The sequence below is a fragment of the Gopherus evgoodei genome, chromosome 18 (assembly GCF_007399415.2).
Source record: "Gopherus evgoodei ecotype Sinaloan lineage chromosome 18, rGopEvg1_v1.p, whole genome shotgun sequence".
Taxonomy (NCBI): Eukaryota; Metazoa; Chordata; order Testudines; family Testudinidae; genus Gopherus; species Gopherus evgoodei.
Genome location: NC_044339.1, coordinates 11,276,461 through 11,290,300, shown reverse-complemented (window position 1 = coordinate 11,290,300; position 13,840 = coordinate 11,276,461). Strand labels below are relative to the sequence as shown.

At 50.3% G+C, this 13,840-nt stretch overlaps 1 protein-coding gene across 1 annotated transcript; it reads right to left on the bottom strand.

Moving 5' to 3' along the window:
* Positions 1-9,619: 9,619 nt before the first annotated feature.
* On the bottom strand, positions 9,620-13,186 carry LOC115637026 (somatostatin-2-like). Its single transcript, XM_030537839.1, is given in 4 exon segments — positions 9,620-9,915; positions 9,918-10,019; positions 12,424-12,672; positions 13,055-13,186. Coding segments are annotated over 4 exon segments (597 nt in total). The 5' UTR covers positions 13,184-13,186; the 3' UTR covers positions 9,620-9,798.
* Positions 13,187-13,840: the final 654 nt, after the last annotated feature.

The window sequence follows — 13,840 nt, the reverse complement described above, 5'->3', positions numbered from 1 at the left end:
CCTGTAGAGGGGAAAGCAGAAATAATATGCAGCTGGCAAACAGGACTTGCCTCTAGCTAAGTTTCAGGTGACACAAGCAACCCTTTAGGAACGCACAGGTCTGCCCGTGAAAGGGTTGCATGATTTAGTGGGCTAAGTCCCCAGAGATCTGGGTTCTATTCCCCATCTCTGCTACTAAGGGTGTGTCTACCTAGGGAAACTGACTGAAACAGCCAATGTAGGAAAGCTCCCCAAGTGGACACTTTATTCTGGAATAATTACTCCACTTTGGAAGCATGCCCTTCCAGAAAAAATCCAGAAAAAAATCATGTGTATTCTAGAATAGCATGTCCACATATGAAGCTAGTCCAGAAAAGATATTCCAGTTAATTTCCCCATGTAGACAAACCCTAACTTGGTGTGTGAACCTGTGCGAGTCATTTCACCTCTCTGTGCTCTTATTATCTATCCCTTTCTTAATGATTCCCAATATTCTGTCAAAAAAGCAAACAGAATGTTCGGCATCATTAAGAAAGGGATAGATAATAAGACAGAAAATACTATATTGCCTCTATATAAATCCATGGCGCACCCACATCTTGAATACTGCATGCAGATATGGCTGCCCCATCTTAAAAAATATATATTGGAAATGGAAAAGGTTCAGAAAAGGGCAACAAAAATTATTAGGAGTATGGAACAGCAGCCATATGAGGAGAAATTAATAAGACTAAGACTTTTCAGCCTGGAAAAGAGATAAGTAAGGGGAGAGACGATTGAAGTCTATAAAATTATGGCTGGTGTGGAGAAAGTAAATAAGGAAGTGTTATTTACTCCTTCTCATAACATAAGAACTAGGGGTCACCAAATGAAATCAATAGGCAGCAGTTTTAAAACAAACAAAAGGAATTTTTTTCACACAATGCACAGTCAACTTGTGGAACTCCTTGCCAGAGGATGCTGTGAAGGCCAAGACTATAGCAGAGTTCAAAAAAGAACTAGATAAATTTATGGAGGATAGGTCCATCAATGGTTATTAGCCAGGAGGGGCAGGGACGGTGTCCCTAGCCTCTGTTTGCCAGAAGCTGGGAATGGGAGACAAGGAATGGATCACTTGATGATTACCTGTTCTATTCATTCCCTCTGGGGCACCTGGCATTGGCCACTGTCGGAAGACAGGATACTGGGCTAAATGGACCTTTTGTCTGACCCGGTATGGACATTCTCATGCGCTCAAGCGTCCCCACGCATGGAATGGAGAATAAGAAGCTATGTCCATCTCTGTAAAGTTCTTTGAGATGCTAGAGCCGTGCAGAGCCCTGTTATTGTTCCTCCTCTCTCAAGTGCCTGCAGCGTATAGCATTTCAAATGGCAGTTTAACTGAAAGCACAGTACGCTCTTTCTGCCCATGCTTCAAAAGCAAACCTACCTGTGCTACAATGTCTCATCAATTCTCCCCCCACCCTGGCCCACTTACAACCCTGAGAGTTTTATCAGGGCTAGGCGAGGCTGTGGAGAAGCTATTGTTTCAGATGTTATTTGAAGATGCCAAAGAGTCTCCTCTGCTGTAGGCTTCTTGCCTGAAGCTGCTGTGTCACCTTTATAGTCAAGACAATATATTTCTTTCATTGAAAGCCCTCTGTCGGGTATAAGGATATATTCACAGCCTGCTGTTGCTGGGGGTCTGGTGAATGAAGTTGTTCAGAGGAGTAAGTGAAGACACAGCTTAGGAGCCCACTTCACAAATGAAAGCCTTCGCAGCTCAGATATGAGGTCAGGGAACTGAGAAACTCAACACTATCTATCTAGCTAAAGTGAGTAATAGAGTGAACAAATGGGTTGTTTGACCGTGTTACATTTCCACTTAAATGAGACTGAGTGAGGCAGAAAATTCACTAAGGTCATGTGCAGAAACAAACACAGCCTCGTGGTTAGAGCAGGATATGTGGGAGAACTTGTGGGATTTATTGCCAGCTCCGCCAATAACGAGCCTTGTGACTTTAGGCAAGTCACTCCATCTCTAAGATCAATGAAATAGGGACAATGGTACAAATGTATCACGGGATGTTGTGAAGCTAAATTCATTAGTGCCCTGAAATCCTCAGATGAAGGGTGCCAGATGCAGGTGTCTCATTAATAAATCCAGTCGGTGAGTGCGATCCAAAGACTTCTTGATGCCAACTGGAAGAGGGCACAGGTAGCCCAGGGGTTATTGCAAAGTCTCTAATAAAAGCCTGTGTCATATTGATTCTCTTGACCATTGTGAGATGTAGGTACAGATGATATTTAAGGAGTTATGTATCTGCACAAAAAAGATCTTCTTAAGGTGTGTATCCAGGGACTGGTCGGCAGCAAAGGTGAAAAGCGGCAAGGAAGAAATGTTTAACTATCTGTTTACATGTAAATGAAGTACCCTGGTTCACAATGGGCATCCACTCACAAGTCTGAGCCAAATGCTAATGAAGGATTGTGAAATCTTCAGAGAGTGGAAATTAACAGGAAGAAGTAAATAGCAGGAATTATCCTGGGCAGGGGTAAGACAATGAACTTTTGAAACAACATTTGGGGTAAAGATGAACCCGTAGGTATTCCTTCGATCTGTGAAGATAAGCTGTCAGCAGGCTTGCTCTTATGAGAAGAGTCTCAACCAAACTGGCTGAAAAGGCTGAGGAAAGACCTGGGGGGAAGCATCCTGTCAGAGACAGGGGAATATTTGATTAGTTATGGTAAGTTTAGTCTCTAAAAAGCATGTTCTAATGTTGTTTTATTTGTAACTATGTGTCTCCAATATTCTCACTCACTATCACTTGACTCTCTGTTCTTTGAAAATAAATGTATTCGTGTTTTCGCTGTATATATACCTAAGTGCCATGCGTTCACTGAAGCTGCGTTCTACAGTATTACTAGTAAGATGCAGCATACTGTGCCTTTGGGAACAGCAGACCCAGTAATTCTGTGAGCCCTCAGTGGATAAAGGGTTGGACACGACAGGGAACACTCCAAGGACTCGGATGTCAGGGGACTGGCTATCACCAACCTGTGCAGAGAGAGTGAGGCCTGAGGTGGGCTCATTAATATACTTGGCACTTCTATGGCACTTTCCATTCATGATTCTCAAGGAGCTGTGTCACCACTGATTAATTTAGATCTACAGCCCACTGTAAAAGCATCAGTTTTCAAGAGTGGCCATTGATTTTGGTGAGCAGCCTGAGAAACTTTTGGGTTTGCTTTTCAGAGGGAATGAGCACCCACAGCTCTCATTGGAATCACTGGGAGCTGCAGGTGCTGAGCACCTTTGGTAATGGGGGTACGGGATGGGGAAAAATACACAGTGGCCACTTCTGAAAAGATGTGCCTAAGTGACTTGCCCAAGGTCAAATGCGCATATCTGTGGTAGATTCAGGAGCAAACACCAGAACTCTGACCTGTAGTTGAGGCATTGGACTAGAAGGCACTCGCTTGGCTCCACTAGACTTTTTTTTCCTGGAATTAATTGATTACAAAGGTGCTAACTATCTTTAGTTAATTGGCAAAGGTTAGTCTGGACATGCCTCAAACCTTGGTGCCCAGGTACGGATTGTATGTAGTTTAGCATAGACTCCCTGCTACCGTTCACCGAAGCCAGCGAACATGTAAAAAGAATGACTTATCCTTCCGATACCAGCACCTTATCTTCACTGCTAAACAATGGTATATTTTTTACCTCAGGGAAATTAATGTCCATGAGCTAGCCCAAGATAAAAACAAACAAACAAACAAACAAAAAAACACAGTGAAGACAAGGCTCTCTTGTTTTACCTCACAGTAAACTAGGCAAAGTCAACCCCAGGCCGGGGTATAGAGCTGCCTAATTCGCCTCACGGTAAAACTTAAAAAAAAAAAAAAAAAAAAATCCACACAGTGAAGACGAGGCACTTTAGTTTTACCGTGAGACGACCGAGCAGCTCTATAACCCTGCCTGGGGTTGACCTTGCCTCGTTTACTCTGAGGTAAAACAAGAGAGCCTTGTCTTCACTGTGGTTTTTACCTCAGGGTAGCTCATGCACTTCAGTTACCCTGAGGTAAAAATACACCTTTAGCAGTGAAGACAAGATCTGTGGCTATAAACGTGGTCACTACCATGTTTTCAAGACATCTTTTTCCCCTAGGGGTAGACATACCCACAGAAGGCTCCCAGTGCCCGTCTAGAAGTCTGGGCTCTTTTCACTTAAAAAACAAATGCCAATCAGCCACATAGACAACATTCACAATAAAAACCCACTTAGAACCACTCACAGACGTCCCTGTTCATTGATAAGCAGCACATATCACCCCCACCATCTCCACCTGGGACCCAAGGCCACTGCCCCTCCCCAATCTCTCCACTTACCCTGAGGAAAATGCAAGAATAAACACAACAGCCATACTGCAAGCACAGATTTCAGTGCTAGTGAGAGGTGCTGGCTTCAAAGACCTGGAAAGAAAGCCTGTAGCCAGCGGTTCTCAACCCGCGGCCTAATCAGCACACAGCTGCAGCCCAGGTAAGGTGACATCCTCAGGGCCATACAGGCAGTATATGGACTGTGTGGACGTGGCCCACATAAAAACACAAAAAGCTGCACATGTGACCCACAATAATTGAGAACCACTTCTAGCCACAGCTGAGGCAGTGGAAGCTTCCTCCTCAGCGCTCAGCCAGAGTGCCTCAACCCAGCCCAGAAAGGCCCATCAGCAGGAGAGAGAGAGGGAGCTTAGCCTCCTGTCCTCAGCTCCATTACAGGATTAGGCTGTGTGACCGATAAACATATTAACCTATAGGCCACTGAACAGTCATGTGTTGTAGGGCTTGAGACAATTGCTATTAGGGGTTAGAATGAGTCAGATTCTCCCAAATCTGCCGGTCGGCTTCTTGCTCCATCCTTTAAAGCACCACTGCCAGAAAGAAGATTCTGTGATTACACCTTTTGGCCCCTACTAAGTTGGGCTGGACTTATACTGGTAAGCAAGGGTAGGAAGGCTCCAGATCCCATTGCTGAATTCCCTAGCATGGATCTGATTTTTTCTTTAGGGAGTAAGGAATAAAACAAGCTCCAAGATTCCAACTGCTTCCAAAAGACAGACAATGAGAGCCAGAAACTTCCATGGCAAACGAGGTGGAAAATGCAGCCTGACAGAGAGCGAAATGGCAGAGATGAGCCTGCCCATCTGGGTGCCAGAGTGGCTGTATCACTCATTACGCTGGGAGAGCGGGGGAGTTGGAAGCATTACCTCAGCTGGAAGAAGAAAACAGGCCGGGGGCTGATTTGACTGAAACGCTGCTGAGAGCAGAAACCTCAGTGCCACTCACATTCAAAAACCAAAGCAAAGATTCTTATTGAAACCAACCCTCTTAATTCAGTGCTTCCTGGCTTCCAACGATGGCCCCTCCGACTTGGGTGCTATCACCTCCCAGGGCTTGGTTCTCTCGGTCCCATCATTCAGACCTATGCAAAAAGGGTGTGAAGTTCTACCACCAGACAGGCAGTGCGGCCTAGTGAAATGGGAATCAGGAGACCTGGGCACTATTTCTGTCTCTGCCACTGACTTGCTATGGGACCTTGGGCAAGTCACTTCCCCTCTTTCGGTCTCTATTCCCTTTCCCACACATTGTGCGTCTCATATATTTATCCTGTTAGTTCTTTGAGGCTGGGACTGTCACTGGGCATTCATGCACCATCTAGCACAGGGCAGCTCTACTCTCAGTTGGGATCGCTAAGCTTTCCCTTAATGCTACTACTGAGAATAACGGCAAATCTGAGCAACAGCATTTTATAGCCATTCTGCACCTGTGTCAGTTATTGTCCAGGTAGAAGGCAGGAGAGAATCAGGTTCCCACCATCTGCTTTAGAGACCAGCATCCATGCTGGACTTAGTTCCGCCACTAGGCCCTAACCACTATTAAGCTGCATACATTGCCTAACCCACCTTCTAATCGCAAGGGGAAGGATCAAAGCTAAACCAGCTCCTCGGCAGGCGATCATGAGCCCAGGCAGCAGGCCTCGCTGGTCTCAGCCTGGCGAACTAGCACAGTGGCCCAGAACAGGAGCAGGAGGCTATCTGGTTAGCCAGCACATGGGCCGCTCACAGAGCGCAAAGAGGCTCTGGAGAGAGCTAGAGCAGGGCCAGAGGTGTAGGATCCTGACCCAAACTTCCCTGAGTTTTGTTTCAGCTTCTTACAGAGATGGAGCCAAATGTGATATTTGGCTTCTGACCTGTGTGAGTGTCTGGATCTGAAGGCTGAAGGTCAAACTGAATGCAGCTCCCATTGTAGCATGGGGCTGGCTCTCTGTACAGGAGTAGAGAACTCTTTGTGGCCTGTTACAACAATCTACCGTGTACATTGGCCAGACTGGACACGGTCTCTACATAAAAGAATAAATGGACACAAATCAGACGTCAAGAATTATAACATTTAAAAACCAGTCGGAGAACACTTCAGTCTCCCTGGTCACTCGATTACAGACCTATAAAAGTTGCAATATTACAACAACAAAAATTCAAAAACAGACTCCAGCAAGAGACTGCTGAATTGGAATTAATTTGCAAAATGGACACCATTAAATTAGGTTTGAATAAAGACTGGGAGGGGATGGGCCATTATACAAAGTAAAACTATTTCCCCATGTTTAGTCCCCCGCAAACTGTTCCTCACACCTTCTTGTCAACTGCTGCAAATGGACCATTTTCATTACCACTACAAAAAGTATTTTCTCTCCTGCTGGTAATAGCTCACATTAACTGATCACTCTCCTTCGAGTGTGTATGGCAACACCCATTGTTTCATGGGTGGGTGGATGTGTCTTCCTACTCTATTTTCCACTGCATGCATCTGATGAAGTGGGCTGTAGCCCACAAAAACTTATGCTCAAATAAATTTGTTAGTCTTCAAGGTGCCACAAGTACTCCTGTTCTTTTTACAACAATCTGTAACCCACTCACCCCCACTTTTTTTCCCTATGGCTGCAGAGGTGAATGGGTCGCTCTACCTTGAATGGTTTCTTACAACAGGGGTAGTCAATGGGCAGCCTGAGGGACAAATCCAGACCACCATAAGCTTTTGAACAGACCCCAACATCTTCTTATTTATTTATCATCATCATCATCATTTTTTCTTTAATTATTTTCTCTGGAGTCTGGACCTGGACTGTATCTTGACCAAGAAATTTGGACCTTAACAAAAATAACTGATTACCCCGCCTTACAATATGCGTTAACTACATATGCCAAACAATTAGTTCCACTTTGCATTTTGCTGCAATGATGGGAGTACCCTTCCCAGAGCAGAAGAAGAGCTCTGAGTGGCTTGTCTCTCACCAACAGAAGTTGGTCCAGTAAAGGTCTTACCTCACCCAATACCCTGGGACCTACACCGCTACAACCACACTGCACATAGCTCCCTCCTTGGATATTCCTCCTGCGAGGTTACAGTCATTTCTCCCCACACACACCCAAATGCACTCTGGGTTCATCAGGAGAGTATGAGGGGTAGGCAATTCTGCCCAGGTGTCAGAGCACAGAGTGGGGAGAAAGAAATGGGAAAAATCGCTCTGCTAAGCTAGTCGCTTTGCTCCTGGATCAAGGCAACTGGAGACAGCAGGGCTAACTGCAGGTCCTGCCCTTACCCCTGGAGGCATCATCTTTACCAAGCACACAAGGCACGGAGGGGCAGGATACCCTTCTGAACTGATACACTGGCTGCTACCCCCAGCTCACGACTGGGGTGCGTGAATCTCTAACATCAACAGATCATTCCCCCAGTTCCCAATTATAAACGGGAACTCTCGACACTGTGGCATAACACCCATCGTGCCCCAGGGGCATGGCAAAAGGCAGGGGAAAGAAGCATAGAGTCTAGGCCTCCCCCCAGCTACTCCCCCCACCCCACCAGTCCTGGCTTGGGGAGGAATGGCTAGACCCTCTGGCCTCCTCCAGGACAAAGCCTCAGCGACCCCACCTGATGCTGTAGTGGGGCTATTGTGATGCCCTTAGGAGAGATGACAGTACTTGTGTTTCCTGCAGCCACCTGGGCTGCAGAGGGAATTTTCCATTTTCTGGGCCAACCCTCAAGGTCTGGTCCCACAGAGGTCAGGGAGAGAGTTAGCCAGCTGGGCTCTCCCTCCCATCCCAGCTTCCCTTCCTCAACAGGGCCAGATCTACTGAGTCTCACTAATGGGGCAATTAGTCATGCCCTTCTGGCTTCCCCATTATAACGTAATTAGCCTCCTACCTTGGTATTTCCACTCTCCTTTCCCTTGCTCCAGATGCTCCAAGGCAGCCAGGCTGGGGGCAGTGCCAACTCTGGGACTAGCAGGGTAAATGCCCATCTGGGCAGGGCCTGGATGAGTCTGGTCACAGCTGTGTCCCATTAGTGCCTCCTTAGGGCAGCAGCACCATGTGCTTCCTCGCACTCCCTTCCAGCAACCGGGCACTCCGACATGCAGCAAACCACCCCCAGCTGCCCAGCCCACTTGTGCCTCTGCACTGCACATGGCCAGCACTGAGCAGAGTAACCCTGCCCCTGCGTCCACTGGGCTCAATGTAAAACTTGGCACGGAGTCTCTCAGGAGAAGCCTGTCTCTGGTTGCTCCCAAATCGTGGTTAGGAGCACGGAGGGGATTTCCCTAGCCCATTTCCCCTCAGCACACTGTCTTGCCTGAACTGGCTTTCGCCCAGCCAGGCCTGCAGCAGGCTGAGCTCTGGGCTTCCTTATGTGTGAAACACCTGTTATCTTTTATGCCTGTTGATAAATTGTATAGTCAGTTGTTCGAGCACACTTTGGTTTGTTACGAACCATACTCAAGAGACCAACCCATCAAAGTCAGTACAGTTTATTACTATGATGCAGGAAAAAGGTTTTATATGATACTAGTCTCTGAAGAGCAAGTCCTGTTCAGCCATGTGACATGCACCTTACACGAAAGGCATGCTCCCTGAAGTATATCCCTTTTCCTATCAGTAAAAGGTACTATATATGGCATCTAAAACTGGACTCAAGTAATCAGGTTTTTACCTTGTTAGTTGCTGGTACCCTGATATACCCCTTTATCTTCTGTGATGAACCCAGTTCATGATGCAACCTTCCTCTTTGTTCTCAGCACTCCAGGTACTAAAGGCCTGGAGCCATCCCCTGGTCTTCTACCAGGGTAAATAAGTTTGTGAGGAGGGTAAATCCCTTTCTGTTGCCTGTTAGAAACATGTATATCTCCTGATATTGACAGTTTTCCTATCTACTTAAGCCAAAGTTTACTTCTTCTAATGCAAGGTGTTATGGGATACTTAGCACAACTCAACAGGATTATAATAAAAGTATAGGCCAGTATATAATTGCTATATTAATGCTTAATAATAAGTATACTTAAGTGCTTGGAATATGTATTGTGGGTAGTATTATCAGCATAACACATGTGTATGCTAGCCTATGTATATTAGTCAGCATGTCCTTTTCCCCCAAACACCTTCCAGGCCAGCCCCTGACCTTTGCCCAGCACCACTGAGTGTGTCAGAAGGCCAGATGTGTGTGTGTGTGTGTGTGTGTGTGTGTGTGTGTGTGTGTGTGTGTGTGTGTGCGCGCATTTAGCTGCAGCAGGCACAAACAAGCAGACACATGTTCCCAAGGTGCCTCTCAGCCATGCTTTATTGTGAAATGGAGTAATAAACCAACAGAGCTCAAATCATTTGAGGAAACAGAAACCACTGACATGTGGATGCTATATACAATGCAGGATACAGTTCTTGTGTTCTAAAGTGGACAGGGAAAATCTGAGGGGGCCTGGATCCAGGGCTGGTAGTGGGGCCGGGGGGTTAACAGGAAGTGAACGTTTTCCAGAAGAAGTTTTTACAGGGGGCTTTGCGGTCTCGCTGTGATAGCTGGGCTAACTGCCCCAAAGCCAGCCGCTCCTCCTCCAATTTGCTCTCCAGGGCTCTTCAAAGTCAGTGGAAGCTGCCTCGCGCCCCGTGTCCATCCCATCCAGGAGACCCACCAGCATCTTCAGGATCATTTCCTTCCGGGCCTTGGTCTGCTCCTGCAAGTGGGAAGCACAAGAGAGGTGATGCCATCTCCTTAGGTCACTCTTCAGGTACTGGCCTAATGCTCTCCATTCCTCATCACAGAGCCCAGCTCTAACCCTTAGGACACCGGGCAATCCTCTGCAGTGCTAATCACCTCAGAATGGCCAGTTTCATAGTGCTGGATGGGAGTCACTGTCCCCATTGCCTGGCAGTCTCAGCACCCACTTGGGAAGGGCTATGGAGCAGCAATGTGTTGAGAAATATTATTAACATGGGGAAACTTTATGCTGAGACTCCTCTGGCCAACCATTGCCAGGAGGTCAGAGTTAAGGGTGAAGGAAGGAGGCAGCTGTGGGGGCAAGCAGGGGAGAAGCGTAGCCCCAATGGCTGGAACGCTACTTGGACCAAGGAGATATGAAACAACCCACATCGCCTGCTTTCAACTAGCCTCAGGCCAGATTCTGATCTCAGTCACACCAGCCCTGGTCCAGAGAAACTCGGCTCAGTTTCTTCGTTACCCCCAGAAGAATCTCCCCCCCTTCGGATCAGCCTTTGCTCCCCGCCGATGCTGGGCTAGGCTGTCCCCGGCCACAAACCCCTGGCCTAGGCTCTTCCCAGGGAGTCGCCACATAATCCCTCTGATTCTTGAAGGAAACCTTTGTGGGTATTGGTTGGGCTCTAATTATTTGCCCTTTAGACAGACGGGGAAACTGAGGCACACAGCTGCCTGCGGCCGTGGCAAGTGCAGAAGCCTCACAGGGTGTGTGTGGGGGGCTGATTTCCCAATCCCTGCCTCCTCTGGCAACACCTGGATCGCCGCTCCCTCCAGCCCTGAGCTGGGAAGCAGCGCTCCAGCCGCCTGCTGGGTGTCCCTGCTACCTGGGCACGGGCTGCCTGCCCTGTTCGCCTACCCGTGAGCCGGGCGGGCGAGACAAAGCCCGGGCTCCAGTCCCTGGGAACCAGCGGAACCAGGCGACCACTGGCCCCAGCGAGCCACCGGTGCCAGGGGGAAGGGGCCACAGAGAGCCGCCTTGCTCCCTCCACCCCCGTGCGCTCGCCCCTCGCTCCCACCGCTGGGTCGCGGCCGACCTCCGGGATGTCCCGCTGGAGAGCTCCGAGGCGCTAGAGCTGGTTACTGTTTGCGCCCTGAGTCTTACGGCTGCTGGCTTCTCTGCGCCGCTTCCACCGGGACATGGGGATACCCGGCCGGTGCTTTCCTGTGCATTTGGGGGTGTATTTCATAACTGCTTATGTCTCAACCCCGGGAGTGCTTAGCCTGAGAAAGGGACCCCGCGTCTCTCTCCTCCAGCCACCAATCCACCCTCCTACCGCTATCTGCTCTCCACGGGACTTTGGAAAGTGTATCTCCCCTCCCAGCAGCGGCATGGGACCTGCCACTGAGAATCGTTCCTTGCACTCTGTGTCTGTCTCTTGTTCCGTCTCCTCGTTCGCTACTCGTGGGACGCGCGCCCCCCTCCAAAGCGCCCCAGAGCCCCTCTCCAGAGCATGAACATCGGACCACTGATGGGGAACCACCTCTGAGGCTGAAAAAGCAACCCCGGGAACTAGAGACGGGCGCAAGCGGAGTTGGTGCCTTTACGGGGTACCCCGGGTCCCTTCCGTTCCCTTTCTTGCTGCCCCCGGTTCCCAGGCTGGGAGGTGAGTCTGCGAGCCGCGCTGCGGGGATGGACGCACACTGGAGTGAGAGCTGCGCAGCTAAAGGCGCAGGAGCCGCTCCGGAGGGCGCACAGGTGCTGGCTGGCGGAGCGCAGGGCGCGGGGCAGAGCTGTGGACACAGGCTGGGAGCACAGGGCAGAGGTTGTGTCGCGGTGAAGTGCCCCCTCCCATTGGCTGTACCTCCTGGGGTTTATCTAGCGGAGGGAACACACCGACAGAGGACTAGCGGTACCATTACACTGCTCCAGCTATGCTGGCGTATCTCCCATGTGGACACTCTATTCTGGATCAGAGTGACTTTATTCTGGTGTGATTATTCCGCGTCTTATTTCTCGGTACCTTCCTTCTCTCCTATAGCACCGGGTCCTTCCAGCACATTTCCGCCCTCTCGGGTCCTTCCTGGAGCTGGGACAGGACCCCCCCTCTAGCCTTCTGTTCTCCTACACGCCCCTTCTTTTCCTGCCCGGCTCCTTCTCGCCAGACTCCCCCAGCCATCTGCGTTTCTCCTCCCCGCCTTCCCCTCTCTCCCCTTCTTCACCGTGCCAGTTTGCGCCTAGCGCGGACTCTGCTTTCGCGGCCCCCTCTGCAGTCTGCCTTGACCCCCTCCCACCTAACCAGGTGCCCAGCCGTCTCCAGCCCCCCGCGCCGCAGCTCCGGCGGATCCAGCAGCAGGAGCGCCCACCCGGGTGCCCCGGCGGTCCCCTCTGCCCTGCCTCCCGCCCCGAGGTGCGCGATCCTCACCCTGCTGTTCGCCACGGCGGCTCTCTCCTCGCCGGGCAAGGCGCTGGCTCTCACGCCCCACACCAACAGCAGCACGGACACCATGGCTGGCCAACAGCTGCATGATGGATCGGCGGGGACTGCAGCGAGGGATCGGGCACGGCTGGGCGGGGGGAGCTGCCTCTGGCTCTGTTCTGCCACAGACAATGGCTGCAGCCCCCTTTTATAGCCCTCTCCCGAGCCCCGCAGGTGACGCAAACAATCCAGTCCCTATCAAAGGCAAATTAGACTTTGGAGGGGTGTCAACACTTGGCTGCTGGAGCGGGGCCCTTCAGCGCCCGGGGCTTTCCAGGTGCCCCTGCTGCAAAGGCCTCTTCGGGGGGAGGGGGAGCAGGGGGCTGGGACCAAAGTAACCCACCATCCCACACCCGCAGGTGCTAGGCACTGGCTGCAGCTGCCACATCTAGATGAGCTGCTTCTGTCGTCCTAGACACTGCCTGCCAGAGCAGGCCAATGGCCCCTCCAGTCCTGGAGCCTTTGACCAATGCAGGATGCTGCAGAGGAAGGGGTCAAGCCCTCCCCCATAGTTACAGATGGCCTGGACCCGAATTCGAGTTCTTGAGATGTTAGGGTCCGGATCGCTGCCACTCACCGGGGAATGCCGAGCTGCTCCCCACTCCCATTCTAGCGCCTTTGGGTTCCAGGAGTCTGGAGACATCCTCCAGTTCCAGACTGTAGCTTGGCAGAACGGATCCCAGCCCCACTGGTGCTTGGGTTTCATGGCGCTAAAGAGAAAAGCAGAGGCATAGCTGGGTTGGGCAGACATGGAGCAGCTGTGCCCAGCAAGGCTTGCTCATGGCATGATGACACCTGCGTTAGGTTCTGTGCCCCCCTTTCTCCCCATCTCTGCCCTGCACAGCCCCTTTTCAAGCAGCTCTTCAGAAGGTTCCTCCTGCCCAGACTGATGTCCCTGTAGTAACAGGCTGTGGCCCAGGAGAAGGTTCTGTAAGGACACTGCAGCTACCCCCCATTCTCCTGTCACTATGGTGTCATCTGGGCCCTGCCTCTGGATCTGAGGACTCAAAGTTCACATCTCTTCTCAATCCTTGAAACCCACTGCCCCTCTCCCTGAGAACACTCCTAAGGGGAGGCCCAGCGCTGTAGCTCAGGTCTTTTCCTCCTTCCAGCACCCCCTGTAGAGCAGGTAAGTTCTCACTTTCCAGATGTGGAGGCACAGAGAAGTGATGTGGACAAGGGGACACAATGACTAAATGGCAGAGATGAGGATAGAACCCAGAACTCTGTCCCCACCCCACCCTCTCTAACCACTAACAGCCCAAGCACCTCCACTGTTGTTTGAATGAACAGACCCAGACGAAAGGGCAGTGAAGCCTTCCCCTAGTACCTGATGCCCAAATATCAACACACAAGTGCTAGA